The sequence below is a fragment of the Hippopotamus amphibius genome, chromosome 3 (assembly GCF_030028045.1).
Source record: "Hippopotamus amphibius kiboko isolate mHipAmp2 chromosome 3, mHipAmp2.hap2, whole genome shotgun sequence".
NCBI lineage: Eukaryota > Metazoa > Chordata > Mammalia > Artiodactyla > Hippopotamidae > Hippopotamus > Hippopotamus amphibius.
This window is the reverse complement of record NC_080188.1, coordinates 190,865,083-190,892,980: the sequence shown is the minus strand read 5'-3', so window position 1 is coordinate 190,892,980 and position 27,898 is coordinate 190,865,083. Positions and strand designations below refer to the sequence as shown.

General features: G+C 35.9%; 2 protein-coding genes across 2 annotated transcripts in view; one reads left to right on the top strand and one right to left on the bottom strand.

Annotated features, from left to right (window-relative positions):
- CDC73 (cell division cycle 73) overlaps positions 1 to 27,898 on the bottom strand; it is an 88,288-nt gene that overhangs the window by 37,579 nt on the left and 22,811 nt on the right. The window lies entirely within an intron of this gene.
- On the top strand, positions 2,722 to 10,559 carry B3GALT2 (beta-1,3-galactosyltransferase 2). The gene is made up of 2 exons (XM_057727477.1): positions 2,722 to 3,306; positions 7,906 to 10,559. Exon 2 carries the CDS (start codon positions 8,026 to 8,028, stop codon positions 9,292 to 9,294), a length of 1,269 nt encoding a protein of 422 aa, XP_057583460.1. The 5' UTR covers positions 2,722 to 3,306; positions 7,906 to 8,025; the 3' UTR covers positions 9,295 to 10,559.

Genomic DNA, 27,898 nt, shown 5'->3' with positions numbered 1-27,898 from the left:
GATTTTTACAGTTTCTCTTTGCTGGAAACATGCAGGTTGCTAGAAAAAGTCACCAAAGGAACTTTTATCTCACATCTGCTGTTTTTCTGTAAAGTTCCTAACCAGCTTAACCTAAACATAAGAAACAGAATGCAATTGTACCTAAAAAGTTTAAAGTAAATTCTGATTCAGTACACAGGTACCCTTTCATTAGCTTTCAGGAGTCTCCTCTGTTGTATAAACACTTGCCCTATCTCAAGCACAGCTGAGACAATAGTCCACTGGGAATTCAGGGGCTCTACCTAATACTGCAGGGTACCACTACCAGCAGGTTACCTACAGAGCTCTCTTAATAATCAAGATCCATAAGAAATCCAGTGGGGCATCAAAAAAGCGTCCAATCAAAAGATCAGCCAAAAATAATGGCTTTACCCTTCCCGCAGAAAGGGCGGGGAATGTATCTAAGCCATCTTTGTACCTCTAACATTTAATAAGCTGTGCCGGGACTTCCCTGGTGGTGCAGTGGTTAAGAATCTGCCTGCCAATGCAGGGGACGTGGGTTCAATCCCTGATCCAGGAATATCCCACAAGCCATGCAGTAACTAAGCCCATGTGTCACAACTACTGAAGCCCAGCTGCCTAGAGCCTGTGCTCTGCAGCAAGAAGAGACGCCACCACAATGAGAAGCCCGTGCACTGCAACGAAGATTAGCCCCCGCTCACTACAACTAGAGAAAGCCCACGCCCAGCAACAGACTCAACATAAAAATAAAATAATAAAAATTTTAAAAAATCAAATATCTTAAAAAAAAAGTATATAACCACAAAACTCCCAAAATTCAAACTGACATTATTAACAAAGATGTTTAAAAAAAAAAAGCTGTGCCTAATTACAAATGTTGACAGAGTAGTTGATCAGATATATATTTGCTGATCAAGTGAATAAAATGAAAATATAAACATCCATCTATACTCCTATGAATGATCTCCAGGAATACTGTGCCAGCAACAGGAAAAAAGGCCCAGCAGTGCCATGTAGCATAACGGTCAAGAATAAAGCGAAAGGACTTAATCTTGCTTTAATTCCCAAATGGAGTCTTTCTCATCATTAACCATCTGATATTTGAGATAATGATTTTATAACTCTAAACACTGGTTCCTCATCTTTAAAATGGGTATTACATAATAAAACCACTATGAGAAAAAAAAGTCACTTATGTAACAGCTCAAGTAGGCTTAGCGCACAACGTTTAGTCACTGCCTCTAATTGCACAGACAAATCCTACATCAGGAATTACTGATAAATAATAATCTACTAAACTCCACTTATACTTTTATAAGCTATTTTAAGTAGGCACTTAAGCACTACTCTGCCACCTAAGTGTAATTTTTTTTTAAAAGTAGTGAGCATGTAATATGGGTGGTCCAAGAAACCTGGGTCTTAGTTCTCTTCTTCACACTTAACCAGAAAAAGCCAAAGCTCTAGGCCTCACGTTTCCCATTTATAAAACCCTCAATGTTCCTTCTAACATTTCTAGGGAAATCATGGACACTCCTTTAAAAAAGTCTTAGGATTCCTACAAGGACAAAGCACATTTCATCGGCTACACTGAAAAAGATAATGAGGGCACAAAGCATATGTCTGTATCTGAAACAACACACGTTACTGGAGAAGACAGGTGGGGTGAAAAATAAATGACTAAAAATATACAGTGTAAGTTTCAGAATGGTAAATTTCTACGAGTTTATGTCCCTAAGGTCTCTGAGGAAAAACTGATAATTCAGATTCAAAAAAAAAGACAATGCCCCAGTACTTGCAGAAAAAAAGCAGCAAGGTGCCCAACAGACTAATCATACAAAGAAATATTTCAGAGTGAGTATCTGTGTTTACTGAAGAATTTGCTTGATGGCAAGTTACTAAACTATCCTGAAATATTACGACAAATAAACATGATTAGTAAAACCTCATTACCCACTGAGAAGATCCTGTACAAGTGTGCTTTATCCATTATATCATTTTGTTGAATTCCACCATACTTGTAATTTTAAAGAAAAAGAAAAAAGAAATGCTGACATTAAAAAAGTGATTAAAAATAAAGTTTTCCTGACTTTAAGAACACTAGAAACAGAATGAGTTAAAAAAAAAAAGAAAAGAAAAAAAAAAAAAAAGGCAGGCTGTGCCACATCGTGTGTCAGTAAAGCAATCTACAGCAGCTGATTTATATAAATCCCCAAAAATTGGGGGGGGGGGTGTCTATGTTACTGATTAAAAATGGTCTATGAGTCCTAACTAGATATTAGTAAAACTAAAACGAGAACAATTTGAGGAAAAAAACTTCAGGGGAAGGAGTGCACTGAAGGGGTTAAATTACACCAAGTTACATATCAAAGCTTATATTGCTTATGCCCTATAAAATCATGTAAGTAACATGAAAACCAACATCTAACACTGAAAACATTCAAAAAGCCTATGCTTGAGCATAAAGTTAAAAAAAAAAAGGAAATAAGCTGGAAAAAATAAAATTATAACCATTCATTTCATAATCATCCCATTTTTATATTATTCACTCATCACTACGTTTACACTGAATGTATATAATTTAGCACCTAGAAGCAAAATCTCTAAGCTTCTCCCTACCTTAGGTTTTTAGTCAAAATGAATGCAAACAATCACGTGGGATTCAGCCAAGCAGTGACGTTAAATTCTGCTCTGTCAGAGAGCGCATCTGTCAAGCCCACATTTAAACTGCTGCCTGCCTGTGCAGCAGCTGAGGAACTGTGGATTTCATATTACAGACTAAAACCCCAGTAAAACTGCTCAAAATCCTTCCTGCAGCTGCCAGGCAACAACGAAAGAGAGTTAAATCCTGTTCTTTTCCAATACAATCGAAGCTCTCCATTCTAGCTCTGGCTGCTTTGCATTGCAGCTGAGTGTGCCTACTAGAAATATGGATACTGGGAAGAGAATACAGCACTGCATTGTCCGGCCAGGAAAACAGCAGATATAAAAAGCTTCAATGCATCAACTGTCGGCAAGAGTCGACAGTGCTCCAAAGAGAACGAACAACCACGGCTCTTTTGTTTAAAGAAAGAGAAAGAAAATGAAAGAAAGGAAAAACCTCAGAAGACTAGGACCCATATGAACAAGGAGGGGAACTCGAAGACAGGCAGACAGATGGACACTTTGGACACTGTGAAAAGCAATCGCAGGAGGCAGACTGTTGGGGGAGGTGCGCGTGTTCGATAGCATCTTGGCTGAAGTGATGGCGTGCCAAAAGTATCTTCAGTGGGCATAATCCTCACCACATAAATGGCCTGACCAAGGAAGGTATGTCGATATCTTGTGTGTGATACTTATTTAAATGTCTGTTACCTTTTTATAGCCCAGGAGGCACTAATACCTAATAAACAAGTTCATACAGTTCACTGTCCTTGAAACTATGAAAGGGTTTCTAAATATATGATTTTAAAATCTGTCATTGTTTAGAAGACAAGCTGTCACTGCTTTATTCAAGTAAATATGTAGCTTGCAGTAATTATGGATTACAGAAAAGGCAAATAGTAACAAGATGTGCTTAAAAGCTTCTCTGAGAAATTAAACTTCAACAAAAAAGTAAATATGTAGTTTGCAGTAATTATCGATTACAGAAAAGGCAAATAGTAACAAGATGTGCTTAAAGGCTTCTCTGAGAAATTAAACTTTAACAAAAATCTGAAGCCCTCTAAAGAAAACACAGAAATGCTCTATCAAATTAGGTCAAGTTGAATCCTTATCCAATAAATTAAAGTGCTCTCTTAAAAATGGCTATCAAAGGAGTCAATGCAGTGAAATTACATTAAATAGTATCAAGGATGATCTTAATATTAAGAGCTTTTTCAGTCCTTTTAAAACAAAATATAGAACTGCTTTTAGTAACAAAACATTCCTTCCCATATCCTCCTCCCTAAATAAAGACAACGCATACAACCTCTGAGACTACCAACAAATTCTAAGTACCATCGAGCTGTGAGATACTAAAAGGAAAGCACAGGATCACAGAAGGCAGTGTGTGTCTATGCACAGCACACCACCACAGGGGATGTGCATGCTCACGAATACAACTTTAAACAAAGAAATACCAATACTTGCTAAAATCACCCCCTGTTGAAACAGTGAGCTTTTACTTTAAGCAACAGACTGGTTCTAAATGAGCAAAATATAAGATTGGTTTTGGTGATCATTTTTAAAGTGAAACTCAAAAGCATAATATGAAAATACTTCAATATAAAAATATCCATGTGAAAGCAATACAAGGTCAAAAAATTAAACTTAAATGTAGCCACTGTGCTTCCAGGCTATACAAATATGTAGTAATGAACTACTGGCAAAGTATATGCATGCAGGGCAGAAATAAATCTAATAAACTATTTTAGTAACAATCACAGAATAGCAACTCATGGCTCCGGAACTCAGGTATTTCTAAAATTTTTTACAGATGGTCAAAGATCCTGATTTTTAATCAATTTTACAGCATAACTCAACCTATTATTTAGTAATTACAAAAGGCAAACATTTTTAAGATACATGTAAGCATTTCATTCTAAAACTAAGATTAAAAAAGTCTATCAGGCCTTCCATTCTAAAACTAAGATTAAACAAGTCTATCAGGCCCTATTATTATAGCTCAATATCAACTGTCACTCACAGTATGAATTTTTACTCCATTAGAGAATGAAATCAGATGGTATTAAACAAACAAACAAAAAATACAGTTGTAAAAAACCTCAAGTTTCTCTTTAGTACCTTTATCTCTCAATGTTAAAGTCACCAATTAAACATTTTTTATAAGCTAGCTATCTCAAAACAAGAGTGTAGAGTTTTTTATTTAAGCACCCCTTAAATCTAGAACTGTTCCAACAGACTAAAGATATCAACACTTTTCAAAGCCAAATAACTAAAACAGCGGTGGTGGGGGGGGGGGGAATGGTAACTGAATAACATTTTACAGTAACATCCTCTCCATGAGAGTCAATCCATTTAAGATGTAAATACACATTAATAACTTGATAAGATTACCATAAAAAACCATAAGAGATAAGTCAAAGCTATTTCTATGCTGAAAATGTAAAAGTGCAAAACTATTTAGAATGTCAAAATATTTTAACTTTCTGGTCTTGTTCCCACTTCTTAAGAATTAATGTACAACAGGCAGTAACTGGAGAATAATTTTATTTTTTAATAAAAGGAGGAATAGTTACTTTAATTGTACTTCCTATTAGAAAAATTATGACAAATGCCTGAAAAACTTTTAATAAAGAATTGTTTTAAGGCTAGACACATGCACTACATTCAGCAATGGGAGATTAAGAAATGAGTAATATGGATTTCAAGCCTGAGCAGCTTAATATTTACAAACATACAAATCTCATGAATTTAAATTAAGACGCATCTCCATCACCTATTGCTACAAAATCACATAGGACCATAAACTACATGTATGCCAGATTATAATATGTAATGATTTGCTGTTTTCTATAACATCGAAATACTTCAGAAACTCACTTCAGTTATGTTTTCATAAAAACACAATTTACTAATATATTTACCTTCATTCATTTTTTTCAGTCCGTTATTCAAACATTCATTCAAACATCTGACCGTGTATTTACTGCTTCTTAAACCTTCAAATTTACACTTTTAAAAGATGTAAATGATTAGACTTCAACCAGACTGCAAGCATTCTACACCGACCGACAGAAAGCTGACACATTTAATTTAGCTCTGGAAGGTCCAATTAGACTATCAAATAAATTTTAAAAGCAACTTTTGTTTCTTTTAAATTTACACACATAACCCTTATATCTACTGGCTTCTTTATGGGGTGGAGGAAGAATTATTACTATTTATCTAATATTGCATTTGAAAATAAAAGCTTAGAAAGAGTTTCCTCATCGAAACAGAATGGCCAACTATTTACAAGTATAAGGAGGAAAAAAGTGAGTTTCTAAATCAGAACGCTCAGCTCTATTACTTCAGCTGAGCTCCCAGCAGAACCGTGATTTCCTGGTACAGTGAACAGTCTTGGTCTTCATCAGGGCAATGTGAAATTAAAATTCGGGTTAGTAAGTTCCAATAAATAACTAGATTCTATGTTTTTAAAACATAAGGGAAAAAAACACTGCTCCTATCTCACAAGATGATTAAATAATTCTTACATTTGAGAAATACCATAACTTCTAAAAGTACTACATAATTTCAGGTACTAGAAATTATCAAAAGCTGGCACCTGTACTATTACACTTTAGAAATCTGTTTGAATCCCCACCTACTTGCTCCCCCTAGTGGCTGTTACTAGAATAATAGTACTTTCATTCATACCTACGTCTAACACTTTCAATCAGTATTTTCAAAATACTTCACATTATCTGAGTGTTATTCTAGTTATTCAATTATATGAGGACTTCCATGTAAATGCCATTATTTCCCCCAAATAATTAAATTTTATATCGAGGTGAAGCAAATTTGGTATTAACCATAAGCCTCTCAACCTCACAGGCCAAATAAGCACATGTGTGTGTGGATACATAATTTCAAAAACGCTCCTGCAATAGTTTTCAATTAACCAGTTTTCTTCTAAAGAAATAATTTTCACAATAAAAAGCTGAAAAAATTAAAATTACACATTAGTGCCCTTCTCAAAAGTTTTTTTTCTCTCTTAATAGAATTCAAGCTACAGCTCCTTACCCTTTCTCTACCCCCATGTCTTGATTCAGTAAAATTAAACCTGCAAAAACATGAACATATATGTGCTATGCACTGAAAACACTTGCTAAAATCAGTTCTTAATATGCAGCACTGTGAACCTCCCATACTGACATCTCATCTTTTTTTTCCTTAAATGTAGGGCTCTAAGTGTCATGCTAGCAGAAGTCCTAAAAATGTAACAAATTCTCTACATGCAAATTTAGAACACAGCACAACTCAAAAATCTTTTAAAATGCATTTTGTGAAATTTAAAATTTTAAATAGTTGGGGATATAATAGTACCTAGTGTCTATATTTTGTAAAAATCTGAAAAGACTGTTCAAAGCAGTTCTTTGTTTAATTCTAACATGGAGATTCAGCTGACACATGTGATAGTACTCTGTGAAGGCCACAGATAATTAAAGATAATTAGTTGCTATATTTTAAAAATTAATCAGAAGTGTAAGTAAGGACAATGATCTCCCGAATACCTCATATTTGAAGTGGAAGGTTAAAATGAGAAAAGGGTACTTGCAAATGTGCATCATTTATTACTGTCTTAAAATCCTGCACTGAAGTTATTGAACCCTGAAAATTAATTTTGACAGGTGCATCTTCTCATTGACTTTCTCAACACAGTAGGGGCCAATGGAAACATGCCAAGCAGTGTACTGTGACTAACAGAACTCTGCCATAATCAACCTTGCACCGTCTGTCCCACAACTGATACATGACCATTTTACAAAAAAGGCCGCTGACTGTGCACCATACCACCAATGGTATGTCAAATCAATTTTAATTAATGCCAATAAATTTTCCATCTGCTCTCAGGCCTTTTACATGGCCTCTCTCGAGAATCTAGCAGCATTTTTCTCTTCTCCATGCATACAACTTCTAATCTTTAACTTAAGTCAAAAGTATAAATGACCAGAGCTACTAAGACAATGAAATAAATGGAAGAAAATCAATCCATCACCTCTCTTTAAAGTGGTCACTGTGCTCCAAAGCACAGCATATTTTTAAAGACATTAATCCTGTTCTCAGGATGTTACGTTGCCAAGGGAAGACAAATTATAAACTTTGTTCCTGGGTTATCATATTTTCACAGCTTAAAAATTCCCATTTGCCCTAATTTTATTAGTCTCTTTCAAGCAGTTCTGTGATATTTAACATTTTGTAAACTTTTATACTTCATCTTTATAGAATGACTGCGAGGGAGATGATGTGACCGGATTAGAAAATGATTACCAAAGAAAAGTATTGATTCTGTAGAACACATTTTCAGCCACCGATATCTCTCATCCATTACTGGATATTTACAACATGCTTCAGTGGAGGAGAAGACACTGCTGCTTTGCAAAGATGAGTTGGAATGCCAAGAGGTCTCTGTTTCGTACTCATCTTATTGGTGTACTTTCTCTCGTGTTTCTTTTTGCTATGTTTTTGTTTTTCAATCATCATGACTGGCTGCCAGGCAGAGCCGGATTCAAAGAAAACCCTGTGACATCCACTTTCCGTGGATTTCGCTCCACAAAAAGCGAGACAAACCACAGCTCTCTTCGGAACATTTGGAAAGAAACAGTCCCTCAGACTCTGAGGCCGCAAACAGCAACTAACTCCAATAACACAGATTTGTCACCACAAGGAGTTACAGGGCTGGAGAATACACTTAGTGCCAATGGAAGCATTTACAATGAAAAAGGTACCGGACATCCAAATTCTTACCATTTCAAATACCTTATCAATGAACCTGAAAAATGCCAGGAGAAAAGCCCTTTTTTAATACTACTAATAGCTGCGGAACCTGGACAAATAGAAGCAAGAAGAGCTATTCGACAAACTTGGGGCAATGAAAGTCTAGCACCTGGTATCCAAATCACACGACTTTTTTTGTTGGGCATAAGTATTAAGTTAAATGGCTACCTTCAACGTGCAATACTGGAAGAAAGCAGACAATACCACGATATAATTCAACAGGAATATTTAGATACATATTATAATCTGACCATTAAAACACTCATGGGCATGAACTGGGTTGCCACATATTGCCCGAATATTCCATATGTAATGAAGACCGACAGTGACATGTTTGTCAACACTGAATATTTAATACATAAGTTACTGAAGCCAGACCTGCCTCCTAGACATAACTATTTTACTGGTTACCTAATGAGGGGATACGCACCCAATCGAAACAAAGACAGCAAGTGGTACATGCCACCAGACCTCTACCCAAGTGAGCGCTACCCTGTCTTCTGTTCCGGGACTGGTTATGTTTTTTCTGGAGATCTGGCAGAGAAGATATTTAAAGTTTCTTTAAGTATCCGTCGTTTGCACTTGGAAGATGTATATGTAGGGATCTGTCTTGCCAAGTTGAGAATTGATCCTGTGCCCCCTCCCAATGAGTTTGTGTTCAATCACTGGCGAGTTTCTTATTCAAGCTGTAAATACAGCCACCTAATTACCTCTCATCAGTTCCAGCCTAGTGAACTGATAAAATACTGGAACCATTTACAACAAAATAAGCACAGCGCTTGTGCCAACGCAGCAAAAGAAAAGGCAAGCAGGTATCGCCACCGCAAACTACACTAGAAAAGGCAACTTTTTTTTTTCCCAAACGTGCAATCTGTAAAATATTGCTAAAAGCATGTATAGTTAAAACTGATTACATCCATAGGACAAGTTTTAGTTAAAACTCATCACATAAAGGAATCCAAAAATATTTTTTTAATTTCTGAAGAAGGTAATTCTTAAAAATACAGCATTATATAACAAAAAGGTATCCCAAAACAATCTATTAAAAATCCAGATAAGGGAATTCTGTGTATTAACATGCAATAACAGGCATGTATACATCAATGGTTCAACTCTTACGTTAGGGGCCAAGATGATGTATTTGCATATGTTTTTCACATAAATTTTAATTTAAGAAATGGATACAGGCAGAAGACCTTTCACTTTAGATTCAGTTTTTCATTTCCATATATAATTAAATGTAAATAAAACATTACTGTCAATTTTAAGGAAACTTTATAATTGTGCAAAGGACAAATTTTTGACCTATTCTACGGTTCTAAAAACCATATTCCATGCAATAAGATTTAGTTGAGTTATTCCATATACATATTTATAAAGTTCAGATGTTTCATCAATGCAGTTCTCATCTAAGTATTTACTTTTTAAAAACAATTGAGATATTCATTTTCTTTTATCAATACTCACATATATTGGGGGAAATTATTTTGACATGACGTGCTAAAATGTGAAAAAAATCAGTGTCTCAGGCTCAAGTTTTTATTAAAAAAAAAATTTTAATGTTTCAAAATAGAATGTCTGTTTCCTCGTTGGTGTTCAGGGCCAAGCTAGCACTTCAATGATTTACTCAATCAGCCAGTTACTGCACTCTCAAGGAGCATTACCACTTAATTTCAAGCGTATCTGAAAAAATCTATCATTTTCCTCTAATTGAAGCAAAGGTGATTACTTACAGGCACAAAGAGGATGCGCTGTTGAAAAAAGATAAAGAATAGAGAGTGCAGCAGCAGTTTCATTCAACACATTTTAAGATGCATGTCTGCCAAACTGCAACATATGGGAAGTCTACTTCCTGACAGCAGGTGTCCACGTGCCAGTGCTTCATCATTCTATGGCGCCCACGTCTTTCTCCAAGCGCCGAGTTTACAAACCTGCAGTTTTTAATTTGGTGGATGACAAATATTCTGCACCACCAATTAAAAACTTTTTTGGGAGGGATGGGGGAAAACTGCAAATGTTTGATGAACACTTGATTCTAGGATGAACAATGTATACAATGCACTTTTATCAAGTTTTTAATAAAAAAGGTAAACAAAAAACCTTTACTGAGTGTTATGGTCCAAATACTTCACAGTAATTTTGTTTGGCTCCATTACAAATTTTAAAATCAAGAAATACTAACCCATTAATTTTAAAATAGTGTTTTTACTTTAAACAAGTAAATAAGTTTACCAATCTTGTACAGTGAGGATGTCACTTATCCTAATTCTAATAACAATCTTTATCCTTGATTGTATTCTGAAGTTATCCACCAAAACAGAATTCTAACATCTGTTACAGTTCAGAATCACAGAGACTGTTTCAGTACTTATTATTTAATGAGTTGAATTTTATTTATACTCAGTTTATCTCCCATTTTCAATTCAGTCGTCTAAGTGTTCTATTCTACACAGAATAACCCTGAATGCTGAGCTATATAATCCTCCCCCCAGCTCTTGGTAAGGTCTGTTTTTCACTTAATCTATTCTGTGTGATTATAAAAAGGCTAAAATTACTAAATACCAAAGTTACTAAATAAAGGCCACACATAAAAGGATAATACCAAATGAGATAAGTAAGTGTGATGAAAGACAAAAGGAATCCTTCCCTCAGTATAGAGTAACCCTCTCACCAATACTTCAGAAGTTTTATTTTTTAAATGTGTATGTATGTGCATCCACAGCTATGTACTCAGAAACAATGAGAACACTATGTGTACAAATTATTATTACAGTGCAGTATCCTTAAAAGATAGTATTTTCCTTCCAGAAAAATTCAAGTTTAAAAAGATGACTTATGAAAACCAGAATTCTTAGTAGACAACTAAATTTCTATCTCAGGTATCAATTTAAAATCATTTCTATATCCCTGATAATACTATCTTGAAAACTGATGGGAATCTGATGACACTCCATGTTCTCAAAGAACAATGAATCAAATAACAAAATGTTTTAGTACTGCTGAAAATCTTTATTTTAAAATAAATATCCTGCTGTTAATTTATTTTTGGCCTTCCATTCTGAATATGCAAGCTGATTTTGTCAGCAAAATATGATTTTCAAATTCATATTATGGTATTTAAAAATATGGTATTTAAACACCTCACCAAATATTAATTGTGCCTTATTCATGTCCAGTACTATGTAATTTTTATTAGACACGAAAATATAATTTTAAATGACAGCACTTGCATTTGGTCAAAGAAAAAAATTACAGGAACAACTATGTAATCTTTACGCTCCAAGTGTTGAGATATTTTGGAAGATAAAAAAACCAAAACTTTCAATGTTTATACTAGTTTATTCTGATCAAGATTATAGGTGATGAAATTCTAATTCAGGTGAAAAATTTAAATTTCTCACCTCTCAGTATACAGTATAATCACGTAAAATCAACTGGGAGTGTTATTAACATCTATTGTCAAAACGCCTAAAATAATACCCACACAGCAGCAGAAACTATTTACTGACTAAGCATACGCTGTGCGCCTGGTACTGTGTTAAAGCACTGTACACACATGATCTCATATAATCCTTATAAGTAACAGTAAGAGATAGGAAAGACTCGTGCAAGAGGTTAAATACCTAAGATCACACAGCTAGTAAAGCAGCAGTTCTATTTCAAAGACTCTTAACCATTATGCTATTCTGCTACATACTTCACATACAACTCCTGCTAGAGGGTCTAAAAGCTAAGCAAAAACAGCCTGTCCTCTCTTCTCCTATTCTATGCTTATTCTTCACCTTTTGCTAGGATCTCCAGGCTTCAAAACTGCTTTCTCACACTGGAGGGACACCTGATGTCACGTGCAAATAAAGAGAAGGAAAAGGAGAGAAAATCTGATCCCTCAGTTATTTTTTCTTCTCCTTTTCAGTTGTTGATGTCTGGGAGCCAGACTCTTAGAAAAGCCATCTCTTGCTCCTTTGGGCACTGAGACACATCTGTAAACAACAGGCAGGTGGCACTCAGAAAATTATATAAAATGTTTCTTTTGAAGTACAATTTGATCACTGTTAATAGACAAAAGTAGCCCGGCATTTACTCACTCTACTAGTTAGTCACCTATTGTTTTGTGATGAGGTGGTAAAACCCATTTATCCAGCTAGTTTAGGTTTGTTTGCAGTTTTCACTGCTTAACTAAAAAATTTGACTATTAACATAGATTCAAGAAGACAAAAAAAAAAATATCTACCATACATACATTCTAACACCTCACAGAGTATCAGTGTATCGCTCAACATGACTCTCAGAAGATGGATAATGTACATCAAATACTAACAAGGGACATTCTGAGTTTCAGCAAGAAACCTGCTGCTGTGCACTCCATCAACACACACACACCCCCTCCCCCAAGTGTGATGTAACTCTAAACCTTACTACTTTCAATATCTGATTTGCCAGAGAAGCAAGAAAAACTTTTCTGTATTTGTAAGAAGTGTTTCCTCTCCCTCTAACCAGCAAATGTCTGAGCTAAAGGACCACTAGAGGGAAAGCCACTGCCTCCATCAGTTTATTGACCTAATTATTTCAATTTCCAACTGAACCCTAAGGATTCTCAATCTGAATTTCACTTGAGACAGAATCCTAAACATTGAAAAATGAAAATAAATGAATAGCATCACAAAAAATAAATGTTAAATAACAGAAAGCTATAATACTACATGTAAAATCTTAAATTCATGCTTGTATAAGTTTTTAATTAAATGTTTAAAAGATACTAATTTATACAATATAGTAAAACTAATAAGGGTTGTTTGCTTCACTGTCATACCTAAAATGCTACTAAAAACATATATCTGAATACAGATAACAAACAAAATTAGCGTAAGATTCTGATGGCAAAGAATATTTTCTAACATACTGGCAGATTTCCTTTGGGAAGCTACTCTACCCTCAAATAAGAAAGTTCTAGGAAAACTTTCAATCAAGACATCCTGCCTTGCTCTAGCCAAGCTAAGATAACCAGAGACCCTCTCTTATAGCAAGCTGAATCCTGAAGGAAATACACACACACACACACACACACACACACACACACACACACACACGAGGCACACGTACACACTGAAAGAAAATGGCACCCTGCAGGAATCACCCACTGATTCTTGCTCTCTAGATCCCCAGAGCTGCTATGGTTCCTGTCCCTGCTACCACTTGGTTCTTTAATTTTATGAACTCGCCCATAATATTCTGATTTTTTTTTTTTTTTGGCTTCAGTTAGAGTCAATTTTTGCTCGTAACCAAAGAATCCTAAGTGACAGAAAGCCTACCACTAGCAAATGCTGCAGTAATAAGGTTGTTCCGAGGTCCTAGGACTCCAGAATGCTCTATAAGACCACACCCTCTGTGTGCTTTGCCACCTGGACAAGTCAGGAATGTAAAGGGATCCAAGAACAACTTTCTATTAAAGAAAACAGGCTGAAAATTTTAGAGCTGTTCATAATCCATCTTCATGGCCAGGCCTCACAGGAACAAAGAAGTAGTTTATGTGCATATAACATAACACAACCGAGAATACGTTGCCATAGATTCCTTATTACTGAAGAGGGATCGGGGAAACACGTTTGGGAACTGTGTTTCTACAGTCACACTACCAATGGAGGAGAGGCAATGTGTCTCCAAGTAATCAGCAGCACAAAAGTAACCAGCGGCATGCTGTCTGAACCCCCTGCACTGTAAAATGCTGTCTGAGCTCAGAAATGAATGAGCAGAGAAGCCTGGACCACACCTTCATATCTACTGTTTTAAACTATTCCTTTATCAGAGATCTTTTCATCTCCTGATATGGTCTAAAAAAAAGAAAAAAGGCTACAACCTTCTTCCTGGTAGATTTATGTAAGAGAGGGAAGAAAATGAATGACTCCTCTAAACTGAAAAGAGAAAGCTAATAACTGAGCCAAAAAAGACAAGTTAATTTTTCCAAAAAAAAAATGAGTTTCCTAGTCAAAGTTCATAAGCATAACCCCAAATTTAAAGTATGTGTATGTCTGAGTGTCTTTAAGTACACACATTTAACAGTATATTTAAACCCAGTTATCTTCTCTCATCTCCAAATTCAGTAACTTTTTAAATAACATTTCCTGTCTCAGTGAATGGCTATATCCAGTCAGTGACCACATCAAAACATCAAGAGTCATCCTCACCACTTCCTTCTCATTATCACCCATACCACTCTATCCCCCAAACCTGGACTCCTAGTGGAATCCACCCACTTTTCTTCATCTTACCCTCTAGCAGTTCAAGTGAGCAATACCTTTACAACTGGTTTCTTCAGTCCCCAAATCTGCTTCCCATATCACTGCCAGAATGATACTTGCAAAACCACAAAACCATTCAAATCATCCCACTGCTTCAGTGGCTTCCCAGTGTTCCCAGGATAAATACAAAATCCTTGAAATCCTTGGCTGGTTGTGGGGCCCATGAATGATTCCCCTTCTTGCTAAAACTAATCGCTCTATCCAATCTTCTGATCCTATTCCCGCCTTCTACTTCATCCCATAATTTATCCTCTCTCTTCTTCAAGGCTGATTTTAAAAGCAATAAACAAACAAAAAAATCCTAGATTAGAAACAGTGAACTGAAATTTGACTCAATAAAACAGCCTCACCCTTTTGGTTTGCAGCATTTTCATCTTATTTGAAAGGAAACTTATTTTTAAGGTGTCAAAATCAATTTTTCTCTATAGTGATAAGACTCAACCACTGGTTTAAATATGGGCTCACCCACACTGCAAATAAAGCAACATATAAGTATATATATGTTGACAAAAAAGAAGGCACAAGTATTCTGGAAATAATGACTATAACAAGTTCCACAAATGTGTAGGTCCCTCCTATCACAGTGCACTTCTAAGCAGGGACCATGATGTTGAAGAAGATCAACAAGTGTTAACTATCCTCAACAGATCCTCAATGCAGGTGAAACCTCTAGGCATCCTGTCCCAAACAGACCAGTTTACCAGGTCAAATTCCAGAATTCCAACACTAGGTTAATAGAAATTCTAGAGTCCAGTCCTCCTTAGTATGAAGAAGCATCCAAAAGTCCACTCACTTGATATATATTTACTGAGAGCCTAGCATTAAGACATGAGCTGTAGATGCAATGATAAAAACAATCATTAAGTTGCTGCAATAATACTCCTTTAACAGAAAAGGCCACGTATCAGCTCTTCACACAAATATGTGGAAAGGACAACAATGGTATCTGTCACAAAGCAAAGTACACAGTGCTTTGCAAGCATATAACAGGGGAACGGGTCTAATCTGTGTTGCCTAGGGTCAGAAAAGCCTTCTCTGAGGAAATGTTTATGTTAACATCTAAGCAATAACTAGATGTTAACCAGGCAAAAGGGGAACAATTCCAAGAAGAGGGAACAACAGGTACAATAGCCCTGAGGTTGGAGTAAACAACCGCACAAAAATCAAGAAGAAGATTGGTATGAGCTGGTGCCAGAAAGGTCAAAAGAGAAAGAGACACGTAAACCCACATCAAGACCTGCAGTACCTGTTAAAAATTGTGGCTTTTAATCCTAAGAGTAATGGAAAGCCATTGAAGATACAGCAGTATCTGGAAAACAGAAAAAAAACAGGCTAGTGCACACTCCTCTCTTCTTCAGTGTTTGAGGCATCCTGGCTGCAATATGAGAACAGTCTGAAGAGATGCATGAGGGATAAGGGAAGACCAATTATGAGACCACTGCATAATCCAGGGCAGATAGTTGGACCAAGAAGGATGGTAGTGATCCGGAGATAAGAATTCCAGAGATGTCAGCAAGTGAGGTCCACAGGCCTCCACGACGTGTGGGATATTGGAGGTAAGGGAGAAGGGAGTGAGTGGCAGGCCTAAGACGCTGGCCTGGGCACTGAGAGGATGAGGAGAGAGAAGATGCTGCATGAGAACCTGAGTCGCCAAGGATAATAAAGAGCCACTGAAAAATGTACAGAAGGACTGTCAAGTGGCACTGAGGGCCTACTATTACAAAGCAATAATAATAATAAATCTTTACTACTACTCTACATGCATATGAAAGGATGGAAAGTAACTAAAAAGGCACAGATAATATGAGCTTAAGAATCACTCATTCAATAAATCCTTTCCAAGCAATGCCTATGTGCCCGCTACCCTATTCTCAGCACTGGGGAGATGGTGGAGGGCAAGGAAGATGTGTTTCCTACCTTCAGATCCTTATATTCGAAGAAAATCATCAATGTAAACAAATAAATAAGATTACTAGCAGAAAAAAATCTGAGAGGTCTTCCTGGAAAAGTGACCTTTAAACTGAGATCTGAATTTTGAGGAGCCAGTCCTATTAAGAGTAAGAGGAAGAATGAGCCAGACAAACAGAACTACAAAGGCCAGGAGGCTGAGAAGAACCTGACGAGTCTGCAGAAAAACAGAAAAAAGCCAGTGAAGCAGAACTGCAGCCAGGACCTTTCTTACTACCTTTACTCTAAAGCAGAGGCTTGTGGATAGAATTCAGAGATGCCCTAATTTGGATGGGAAAAAAGTTCACAATTTTATTTTCACCAACTTCTAACAGAAATTGACATTGCCTTCCTTCATGAATGTAGGCAACAAACCACAGTACTATTAACAACAGTCATGACTTTGTCACCAAAAGAAATCAAATATTTTCATATCACAACTGTTACATATATCTTGAAACATTGTGTATGGTCATACTTTAAAATTCTGGCATTTATTAGATTTGTCCCTAGATCTTGTTATAGAATACATTAATGAACGCAGCACAAAGTACCATGTCATAAATCTGTATTTCTCAAAACTGATAATTTTATTTCATTACAATTGGTTTCCTTTGTTTTCTTACATATTTTATTCGCTGAAAACATTATGCAGAAAAAGTACTCACAGGGCTCACCAGTCTCCTAAATGGGTCCATGGCACCAAAATATACATATACATTATGAACCTCTAATCCAGAATAAAAGAAATGTAAGATTCCTGTCAACTAATGCAACTACTGGTGCTTGCTTGGATCCTATTTCCAACAAATGAACGACAAAGAGAGATCTTTCAGAAAAAGCAAAGAAGCTGGAAAATGAACTGGGTATTAGATGATACAAACAATTATTATTAATTTTGTTATATGCAATAATGTCTAGGTTAAAAAAAAAAAGTCCGTATTTTTAGAACTGCAAAGTACACAGGAACAAAATGACGGTGTCAGGGTTTGGCTTCACAATACTTCAAGGAAAAAGGGAGATGTGGAACAGCTGAAGTAAAAGTGGCTAAAAAATATTGATAATTACAGAATCTGTATGATGGGCAAATTAAAAAATCATATACTATTTTCTCTAATTATATTTATGTTTGAAGTTTTCATAATTAAGAAAAAAGCAAGGAGGTGGGGAGTGGAATTCAGTAATTGCTTTGCGAAACAGAGCTCCTTAGAGGGGGGGAAAATGCAAAGGGGCACTGTTTGCTGGAAGAAAATGAGAGAAAGATGCTCCTTTCTCCAGGCTGATGATGTCCTAGACCAGGCCACCGAACTTGAGGAGGGTGCAAGCTATTTAAGGGGTTTTCCTCTTTCTTCCCCCATTATGTTCAGGGAAGACATTAGCATCAAAAACGTGCTCTAACATTATTTGTATCTTGTGCGTATGCACCACCTGTCTAATGGCATTTATTTCAAAGAAAAAATAACCTATTTCCCATTATATCCACTGTCCAAGCCTAGAAAATTAGTCTTTGATCAAACTAGCACATCCTGACATTAGAAACAGTGATGGTTTAGGGAAAATAATAAGTTATAGTTTTAAGCTAACAAGCACTGATCACATTTAGTTTTTATACTTAGGAGAATCTGACAATTCAGAAGAACCGGGTTGGGGAAAGGAGAGGGAAGCTAGGTAGTTGCAAATGCACATAAACAATGCAGTGCCAGGCTGCTGGCATTTTCGCGACTGGTAGAAACTTAAAAAATCTGGATGGGAGGTGAGGGAATACTGTACATATTTAGGCAACTGAACCATGCAAGATGGTTCCCAAGTTGTCAAAAAATGTCTGTAACCAAAAAAGGACCCCTTTCCATTTGTGAGTGGGCTTATACACCTCTCTGGCTTAGCGTAGTCAAGGCAGGAACGAACACTAACAAGGCTCTGCATCAGCAGGAAGGTGGACTTGCTCATCTCCTCTCCACAAGCGCCTGACACTGTCCTGCTCTCCTCACCCGTCACTTAACACCTGCCCATCAACTGCTCCTCTGTCTTCACATAAGTGTTTTCTTAGCCTGGCTGACAGACAAAAAGCCTTATAACTTTGTTTCCCAAATATCATATGCTGTCACAAACCAGGAGGATGTCTCAGCAAAAACTGAAACATTCTTTCATTCATTAAGAGAAATTTTCTTTTTAAAAAACACCAAATATGTCCATTCTATCTGGCTTTAAGCAATAAAAACTTCCTGGTTGTGAAAGTTTTATTAATAAAAATTTAATTCCTTCAGTAAGAGGAAATGCATCTTACAGTTTCTCACTGCTATCCGTCTAAACTCAAAATACATCAGTAATAATTTTCATTTAATACGCTTGCATTTCCTAAGATAAATAGAAATAATAGTTTTAACTACAGTATGCAGACAACGGCCACTATATAAATGTCTCCAACATTTTTTAAATAAATCAAATGGAACAGAATGAGATGTTAGTCCTAAAACTGAATCAGTCATCTGTCCATCTAAAGAACTACATCATATCCACCTGGAGAGGGATTAGGCAGACACATCAACAGGAAAAGTCACAATGACAAAGCCTATCAAAGCAGTGACCAGGCTAAAGGTTCCCTGGCCTTTGCAGCAGGTCTTCCTTTACTGAAGAGATACAAATATCATTATATTCTGATCTCCAAGTAGCTTCTCTACAGGGAGAACGTGTATGTGCTAGATAGAGGAACAGAGTGCCCCATGCCCCTGGCAATTACATTTCTCACTGGAAATTAATAAACAAGCATTTAGCATTTCAAATATTACTGCTTCATAAGGTTGAACAATGACTCTCTCCCATACACTAATGTTACCCAGTTTCTCAGCCTTTCTCTGTACCGTGGCCAACAACTAAGGAGATGCCACCCTACCAGGCAACCTGGGATCCACAGGACTGATCTTTGCCGGGGAGAATAATCTTCTGCATGGCTGCTCACCACCAGCAGTTATTTATGCTTTGATCTGTTACATAACAAAGACGATGGTGAAAATTCTTCAGGTACTTAGAATCAGACTGCATGACGAGGAACTGGTCTTCAGTGATCTACAAGAGGGCTCCAATGTAAAACACAAGTGTAATGCTACCAGTCTGCCACAGTGAAGCATGTTTGTGTAAAACCTACTATCCTACGACCTTCATGCTGATGTTCAGAGCTTTAAAAAAAATTATACACACTTTTCAAAAATACTGACTCAGGTAGTTCAGAAATAAATCAAATGTGTATCACAGGTCTCCCCAAAATTGGTATCTATTAATTTATCGGACAGTATTAAATCAATTATATCTATTACATTTAATCCAAATAAAGAAAAAATGTTCCCCAAATCAATTTATTTAAATAGTTAAGCTTTTAACATTTATTTTTCCTGTTAAAGTAACTTTGGGGCGGGGGGAGGAGGATATACTATATACTAAAGTTATTGATAAATTATAAGGTATCCACAAATTTACTATCAGAATAGATGGCTATTATAAGGTAGCTCTTTATACTAAAAGCCAACAATTCCTAAGGATACTATGAAGTATTCTGCACAGCCTTTTAAGATAAACTATAATATTCCAATCATATCAGAAGCTGAATTTTTTGGGGGGGAGAGGGCTTATAAAGAAAACTAAAAGCCTTCTACATAATAGAAGTTAAAATTCTGCTGAAAGGTCAAAGAGCTGCTTAATTTTAATTCTCGAACTTGGTATATTAAAATATATAAGGAATTGAATTTCAGGATGTTTATGGCAACACACATATAAGATAGAAATGACAAAGACACTGCAAGAAGACTGAAGCACTTATCTAAAATTTCAAAATTAGGGGAAGTAAATGATTAGTTTGATAGCATCCAGAATTTACTGCTTGTACATGATGATAAAACACTAAATCAACTCTTTCTGACTTACATGGTAATTTGTAAAAATGTTAAATTGACTTGATTTCAAAATAATTTTGTGTTTGATCTTATATACTTCTGCACAAACCTAAATGTTAAGGAACAAATGCTTTTTCAATGACAACATAAAATATGACTTCAACAACAAGACAATTACCTGAGTTCTACGGTATGACTTTTGTCTCCAATTAAAATAAAACTAAAAATCTTAAAAGCTTTAGTTCCTTAGCATTTCAAATGAGTATGTCTTCAACTTATTCACGGTAAAGCACCATTCTGAAATTTCAAATAAAAACCTTAGTTCTAAACAGTAACGTTTATCCAGACCAGAAGTAACTAAGAGTTTTAAAAAAACAGATATTTAAAATAAACACAGGAACAGTCACTCACAGAGGAACATGAGAAGCAGGAAAGACAAGAAGAACAACATTAAAAGAAACATCCATCAAGAAAAAGACCTGGAAAAGAAACCAAAATGTAGAATTAAAGATCAAATGAGGCTGGCAGGGTGTGGGACAGAGAGGAGGGGAAGGGATGAACTAACCAGATAATCCAAGTGAGTATTAAGAGAAAAATACTAAGACACTAGGAAAATAAAATCTGAATGTAGGATTTACACGAAAGATTAGAAATTCATTGAAGATTTAAATCAATTTATGAAGACCTAGAAATTGATAGAGCAAACTGAAACTCGGCCAACAAGAGCCAACAGAAAAGTAGCCATCAAGAAAATATCTAAATACCAGATTGCAGTATGTTATTGATACTAAGTTTTCGTCATATAAATGAACTGATTCAAATCATGTCATGAAATTAAATGACATTAAATATTAATCTTTTTTCCTCAAATTAATGAAGAAAAATATACAAAATAAAGTCATGTCTAAGTTGAACAGTAGTAGTTAGTCCAAAAATACACTGAGTAGTTAGAATTTAAAAGTGATGAAATATGTTCAATACTGATACTAATTTTGTTAAAACTGAATGAAGTTGTAGTGATGAAGGTAAACAGAAATTAGAATAAAGGACTATACTGTAGTATGTCCAAGACAGAATATTAAATTTAATGAAAATTAAAGTTTGCTTTTGTGCATATCTGAGTCATATGACTGTAGCATCACATATGGAACTACAATGAAAATTTATATAATCAAGCTGAAATTTCATAGTATAAATTTTATCATATTAACAAAATACCACTGTATTTCCAAATTGGTTTCTGTTTTCTCCTGTTTTCACAACAACCAATATTAAAACATTTTGAAACAAAGTGATGTTAACTATTAATAAAAATTACACAATGGTTTTCTAAATTACTTCTAACGTATCAAGAATAGCTTCATTCAAAATAAGTCTCAGGAATTGTGTGATCATGGCATTAACTATATGGTCATTGGTAGAATAATTTAAAAAGGTATGTTACAGGCATTATTAAAATTCCAAGATATTTTGGATAAACCGATAATTACTTTAATGAAATGCAAAGCTAAATTCATGAAGTTTAACTGTATAGGCTTACACCAAAAGTACCATCCATTGTGCAACAGATTTTCAATAAATCTCAGCAAGATACAAAAACTGAAAGCAACAGTATAAAAAAGCAATATCATAAAAATAACTTTTACTTTATAGGCATTAAATTTCCCTAACACTGATATGATCTGTGCTATTATTCATTTTTTTAAGTATATTAGCATCAAAATGCTGATTATGCTGACAAAATATTAAAGTAAAATGAGATTTTAATACCTTTAAGAAGGTATCAATGTAAGGAGACTAATACCTACCCAAATACGTGTTCACTCTACATACCACCCAACTAATTTTTTATTTTGATTAATTTTTAAAAATTTTTATTGGAGTATAGTTGATTTACAATGTTGTGTTAGTTCCAGGTGTACAGCAAAGTGAATTGGTTATACATATACATGTATCCACTTTTTTTTTTTAGATTCTTTTCCCACATATGCCATTACAGAGTATTGAGTAGAGTTCCCTGTACTATAAGCAGGTTCTTATTAGTTACCTATTTTATATATAGTAGTACGTATACATCAATCCCAATCTCCCAACTTATCTCTCCCCCTCCTTATCCACCCAACTAATTTAAAAGGGGGGGCAGCTCTGTATTAGTCAATGTAAAAAGTTTATAACTACAATTAATTCACTGCTACAAAGAGCACTGAAAGAACAATGCTAAACTAGGTATACCTGTGCACATTTAAAACCCTGAAGACCTCAGAGGAGGTTATTATAATACCACTTTTCAGATGAGAAAACTGATGCCTAATTTGCTGCAACAAACAGGCAATGAAATCATAATAGAAGGCTCTCTTCTTTTTTCTCCCTTATATTGAGGTATGCTCCAAATCTATAACGAGTACAACATTATAAGAAAAAATTTTAACACATTATTACTGGGGAATTTTTACAGAAACTAATGTCTGCATCTGTAATATGTCTCCTGTCAAAAATGTGTTAAAAAAAAACAAACTGTGGGAAAATAACTCAGGGAAAACTACTATAAAAGGGATATAAGAGAAGTTTTGAGGACAGAGAAAATAACATTGTCCAATTTGTGATAGTGATAAAATCTTAAGACATATAATGAGTTGTTGACAGAAAACATCAATGTTTTGTTTTGTTTAGGGGGTACACCTTTATGTTGCTCAGGCTGTCATAGGACAGAACCACCCAAGTTCCCTGAAATAAAAAGAGAGCCAAGTTCTGAAAATTATTTCGAGTGTAATGTAATGTTCTCAAGCAAAATAATATGCCAATCTAAATGTAGAATGCAGAAAATTATAAAACAGTCCTACTTACAATTCTGTGACCACATATTAAAATCTCAATACTTTATATACTTTTTGGATCAAAGTAAATATTTTAAAGTAAACTACATTTCTTGCTATATATGAGCCCTTACAGGTAAATGGAAAAGCCCAACTAGCTAAGCTGTCACACACTTAACACGATAATGTCTTTACAGCAATTTTCTCTCAAAGGATAAAGAACTTTACTGTAAGATAAACACACACAGCGATAGTAAAAATATCCCAGTTACTGGAGAGGAAAATGGGTTCTCATAATATTTAAATAAACTAGTCTTTGGAGCTTTGAATGATAATTGTATCATTAAACATGTAATATTAAGTTCATCGCTGAAGCTACAGTTGCCTACAATTGCACTTAGGACAAATGGAAATTATACATAAAATTATTAATTCATAATACAAGTAGCCACGATTTATCTGCTGAGTCCTTTCTGTGCTAAGCACTTTACACAGTGTCTCTTTCACTCATCAATAATACTATAATGTAAATTCTATTATCATTATTATAAAATAAAAATAAGCCCTCTGATAGAAAGGTCACATAACCTTCTCAACTTCATTAGTGGTAGAACGAGTGAAGGAAAAGCAGAGTTTCAAAGTCAGGACTGACTTCAAAGCCTTAAATTTGTGTTTCCAACTGACTGACTTCTTTTTAACAAGCTAGCACTGCGTTTTTTTAGAGCAGGGATTTCCAACTGAGAGGCCAATAGGGCCTAAGAAGGTGGTGTAAATAAGTGAAGAAGGCAACATAAAAAGACCGGAGCAGCGAGGCCTGGGGCAACCTGGAGAACACGTCCCAGGTAAAGAAGATGCCCTGCTCAGGAGGACGTGGGGGCTACCACGCTGGACTGTGGGCCCAGTGCCCAGCATGCCAGAGGCTTCTCAAAAGAAGCCGGAAGTCCAGACTGTTTACATGACACATTGATTTTTTTTAAGTGTTGATGAGTAACATAAAATTTGGAATTACTACTATAAGTGTGGGGCCACATTTAGACTGGCACAGTGAACGGCCCCAGAAGTGTGTCAAGAGGCCCTGGCACGAACAGACAGGCAGGCCGCACCTAACTCTGGAAAGAAACCTTCCCACAGGCATCCTTCAAATCCACATAATAACCAGTCTTCTTTCAAATCTTTCTCAGTGACATGCTCTTCCCACCAGGGCATTTCCTCCTGCCTTCTGTTCAATCTCCCTAAAATGTGCTTTCCTGCAATCCTCAGGTCAGCTCCCACTCAAACTCTGGATCTTACTTTAAGCAGTACTTCCTCAATGAAGTGTTCTGACTCCCACAGAAAATCCTCCGATTTTAGGTTCTCATGGCACAATGCGTCTCCACACACTTGGCCCAGTCATAATTTCATATCTGAGTGACTAATGTGTCTCTCCTCCAACAGACCACTAAAAAAAGAAGTCCATGCACACAGCCTGGTTTTGTTCATCTTTGATGTCCCAGCACCTAGCTAAGCACACGACAAACACTCAACAAATATTTGCTGAGGGAAGAGTAGAGGGAGGGAAGGGAAAGAGAGTCTTAAATAAGAAAGTCTTAATCAGCTATCTCCACCTTCTGCTGGCCCCGGCTCTAGACCCACCTCCAGAGGGCACTGGTACGAGCGCACTCCCGTAACACTTCAAGCCGAGATGAACACGTCAACTGACCACCGAATGAGAAGGAAGCAAGCTTTACAGGATGGGGGATGGAGTGGCCACTGATGTACGCATTCCTGCCTAAGGCGGCAACTTTGTGGAAACTGATATTCCGGACCCTTCTCAAAAATGGAAGTTGACAGCGATATTACTAGACCTCTAACACAGATTCTGAAAATCCATCCAAGTTTACTTACTTTTAGGAAAATGGTCTCCCAAAAAAGAGATTATAAGAGCTACAATGTCTGTCGGAGTTGCTCCAAATAACAACCTTAAAGGAAAGCTTTTGATCTGTACGCTTTCAGAGAGCAAAAGGTTTCCTCAAAAATGAAGACAGCAAGGTTACCGAGAGTCAATAACATTCAGTAAGAACAGAGGAAAGAATACATAGGGGTTAGCATACGTGGTCCTTTCACATGAACATGAACAAACTAGATTAGGAGGTTAAAATAAAGTAGTTCTCAATAAAGGATTTCCAAATTCTGATAAATAATAAGGATGAACTGTGATCAATCTTCTCATTCCCTCTCCAGTGGAACCGCAGATAAATTCCTTGCTACTACCTAACAAAAAAAGTTCTTGATCATCTCCTCTCATTTATTATACAATGAAAAGCAATGTCAAATGGCATTTTCTTAGTCTAAAATGGCCCCTTTCATTAAAGGAACACATGAAAATATATTCTGATGTCCCCCACAGTGAATGCTTTCTACTCCCAAACCACGACTCCTAAGATAGCTTCAATTAAACTGATTCTATGCAACTCTTTGCGTATTCTCAACAGGAGGGAGGAGAGGGACAAACTCGGGGGATAAACAAGCTTGGGAAAGAGTCCATACTCCTGTCTTCCAATTAAGATACTTATATATTAAAAACAATGAGATTCCTGTACCACAAAGTCTGTTTAATCTAGTATTTCTTAAACATTATAGAACCCAAGTGATACATTCTAGGGCAAGCCTCCCAACCCAGGAAAGCCCTCCAGTGACTCTTCACCATACAGGTCCTGTGCCTCTGTATTTCATGGCACAATTCAAAAGCCAAACGGAGGCCCAACTATAAACTTGTAACCTTAAAGATACCAAATTTCGATATATTATTATCTTTATGAAATGTTACAAAATACATTGTGTGGGCCTTAATTTCTATAGATTTCAATAACTTATGATTCTTACAAAACATTATCAAAACACACATCCCTGGGAATTCTCTGGCAGTCCAATGATTAGGACTTTGCACTTCCACTGCAGGGGGCACGGGTTCAATCCCTAGTCAGAGAACTAAGATCCCGCAAGCCGTGCAGTGCAGCCCAAAAAGAGAAGGGAAAAACAAAACACCCACATATCCCTTCTCTATAATACGTATAGAAAAAAAAAAACTCACTGGTATAAAAATTTTCCAGTCTGCATAAGTTGACTTCTTAGTTTAGTCTTATATCTAAAGGTACTCTGGTGTCTTTAAAGACATGCAGATCAATCCTAATGCAGATTGAAACTAATCTTAGTAACTATGTATATCAACCAGGTATATCAAAACCCTGAAGAAGAATGGTAGCAAAAATAAGCTGCACATAAATTAGAAAGGAAATCACATCTGTGCAACAAAGCTTCTAAACACACTCTTAAATGCTTTGTCTGTTTCGGTGGATCTCATAAGAGAAACTTTCTTAATTGGAGAATAAGGTGGAAAATTGAAACTCACAAGCTCACAAACAGGTAATAATTTCAAAAGGAAAAAGAGAGCAGGAAATAAACCATTACATTGAAAGGATAAGTTTGAGATTCAACTAAAAACAATTATTGGAGTAATGTCAAAGCTTTCAGGTTTAAAGTTCTCAATGTATTATTCTCTAACAACTGCTAAAATGAATCAGGTCGTAAGCAAGCACAGAGATTCAAACTGGGCATTAAAATATAGAAAGTACTGGCAATTTGACCATTTTTAGTCTTTGTGTTGCATTCCTACACAATGTCTTTTTGTGATTAGTTCTGTAAAATCACACACCATAGAACTGTTCGCTTCTTACAAGTATATTTAGGAACAAAGGCTTTGATAATGAAGTAGAGCCTTATCATTCTCACACTGTTTAATTAAGAAGCTGTCTTCGGATTTCAGAAAAACTGTTCTGTAAAAAGCATCTATTAAAAACTATCACTGATTCTCCTACTTGCATAGAAGCTCAATAATGAAATCAATTTCATGGCATTTCAGATGAGACAAAAGTAAAATCAACAACAGCAACAATAACCACAAGAAACTTATTTTGATGGCTACATAAGCAAAACAACATCAGTTCCATAATTCACTTCAGGAATGGCCAGGAGACAAGTTCTGTCCCCAAGAAAATGTCAATAAATAAATCTTTAAGAATTTAAGTTAAATCTTACAGCTACGAGTTACCTTTTGAAGTCAGGAAAAACTAGGCAGATCTCATAAAATGGGTGTACCTAATCTTTTACCACTTTCCTCTCACCCACATGACTCTGGAGACACCAGCCTGCATGCTACTGCTTACGGGACCCCAACCCTGACCCCTGCATGTCTTCATGGAATGTTTTCCTCTGGGTCTCTGCTCAAACATCACCTCCTCAGAGCGGCCTCCCTGACTCCTCTCTCTAAAGAGCCCTATCTGGCTTATTCACAGCAACAACCCTAGCAACCAGAACACAGTCTGGCACAAGTACTCAAGAAGCACTTGAACAAATAATGAGTCCACATACAATTTCAATAACACAAAAACAAATCTGATGACAGTTTAAAAATAAGTGTTTTAGCAAAATACAGATAAAGAAAGACAAATACCATATAAGGAAA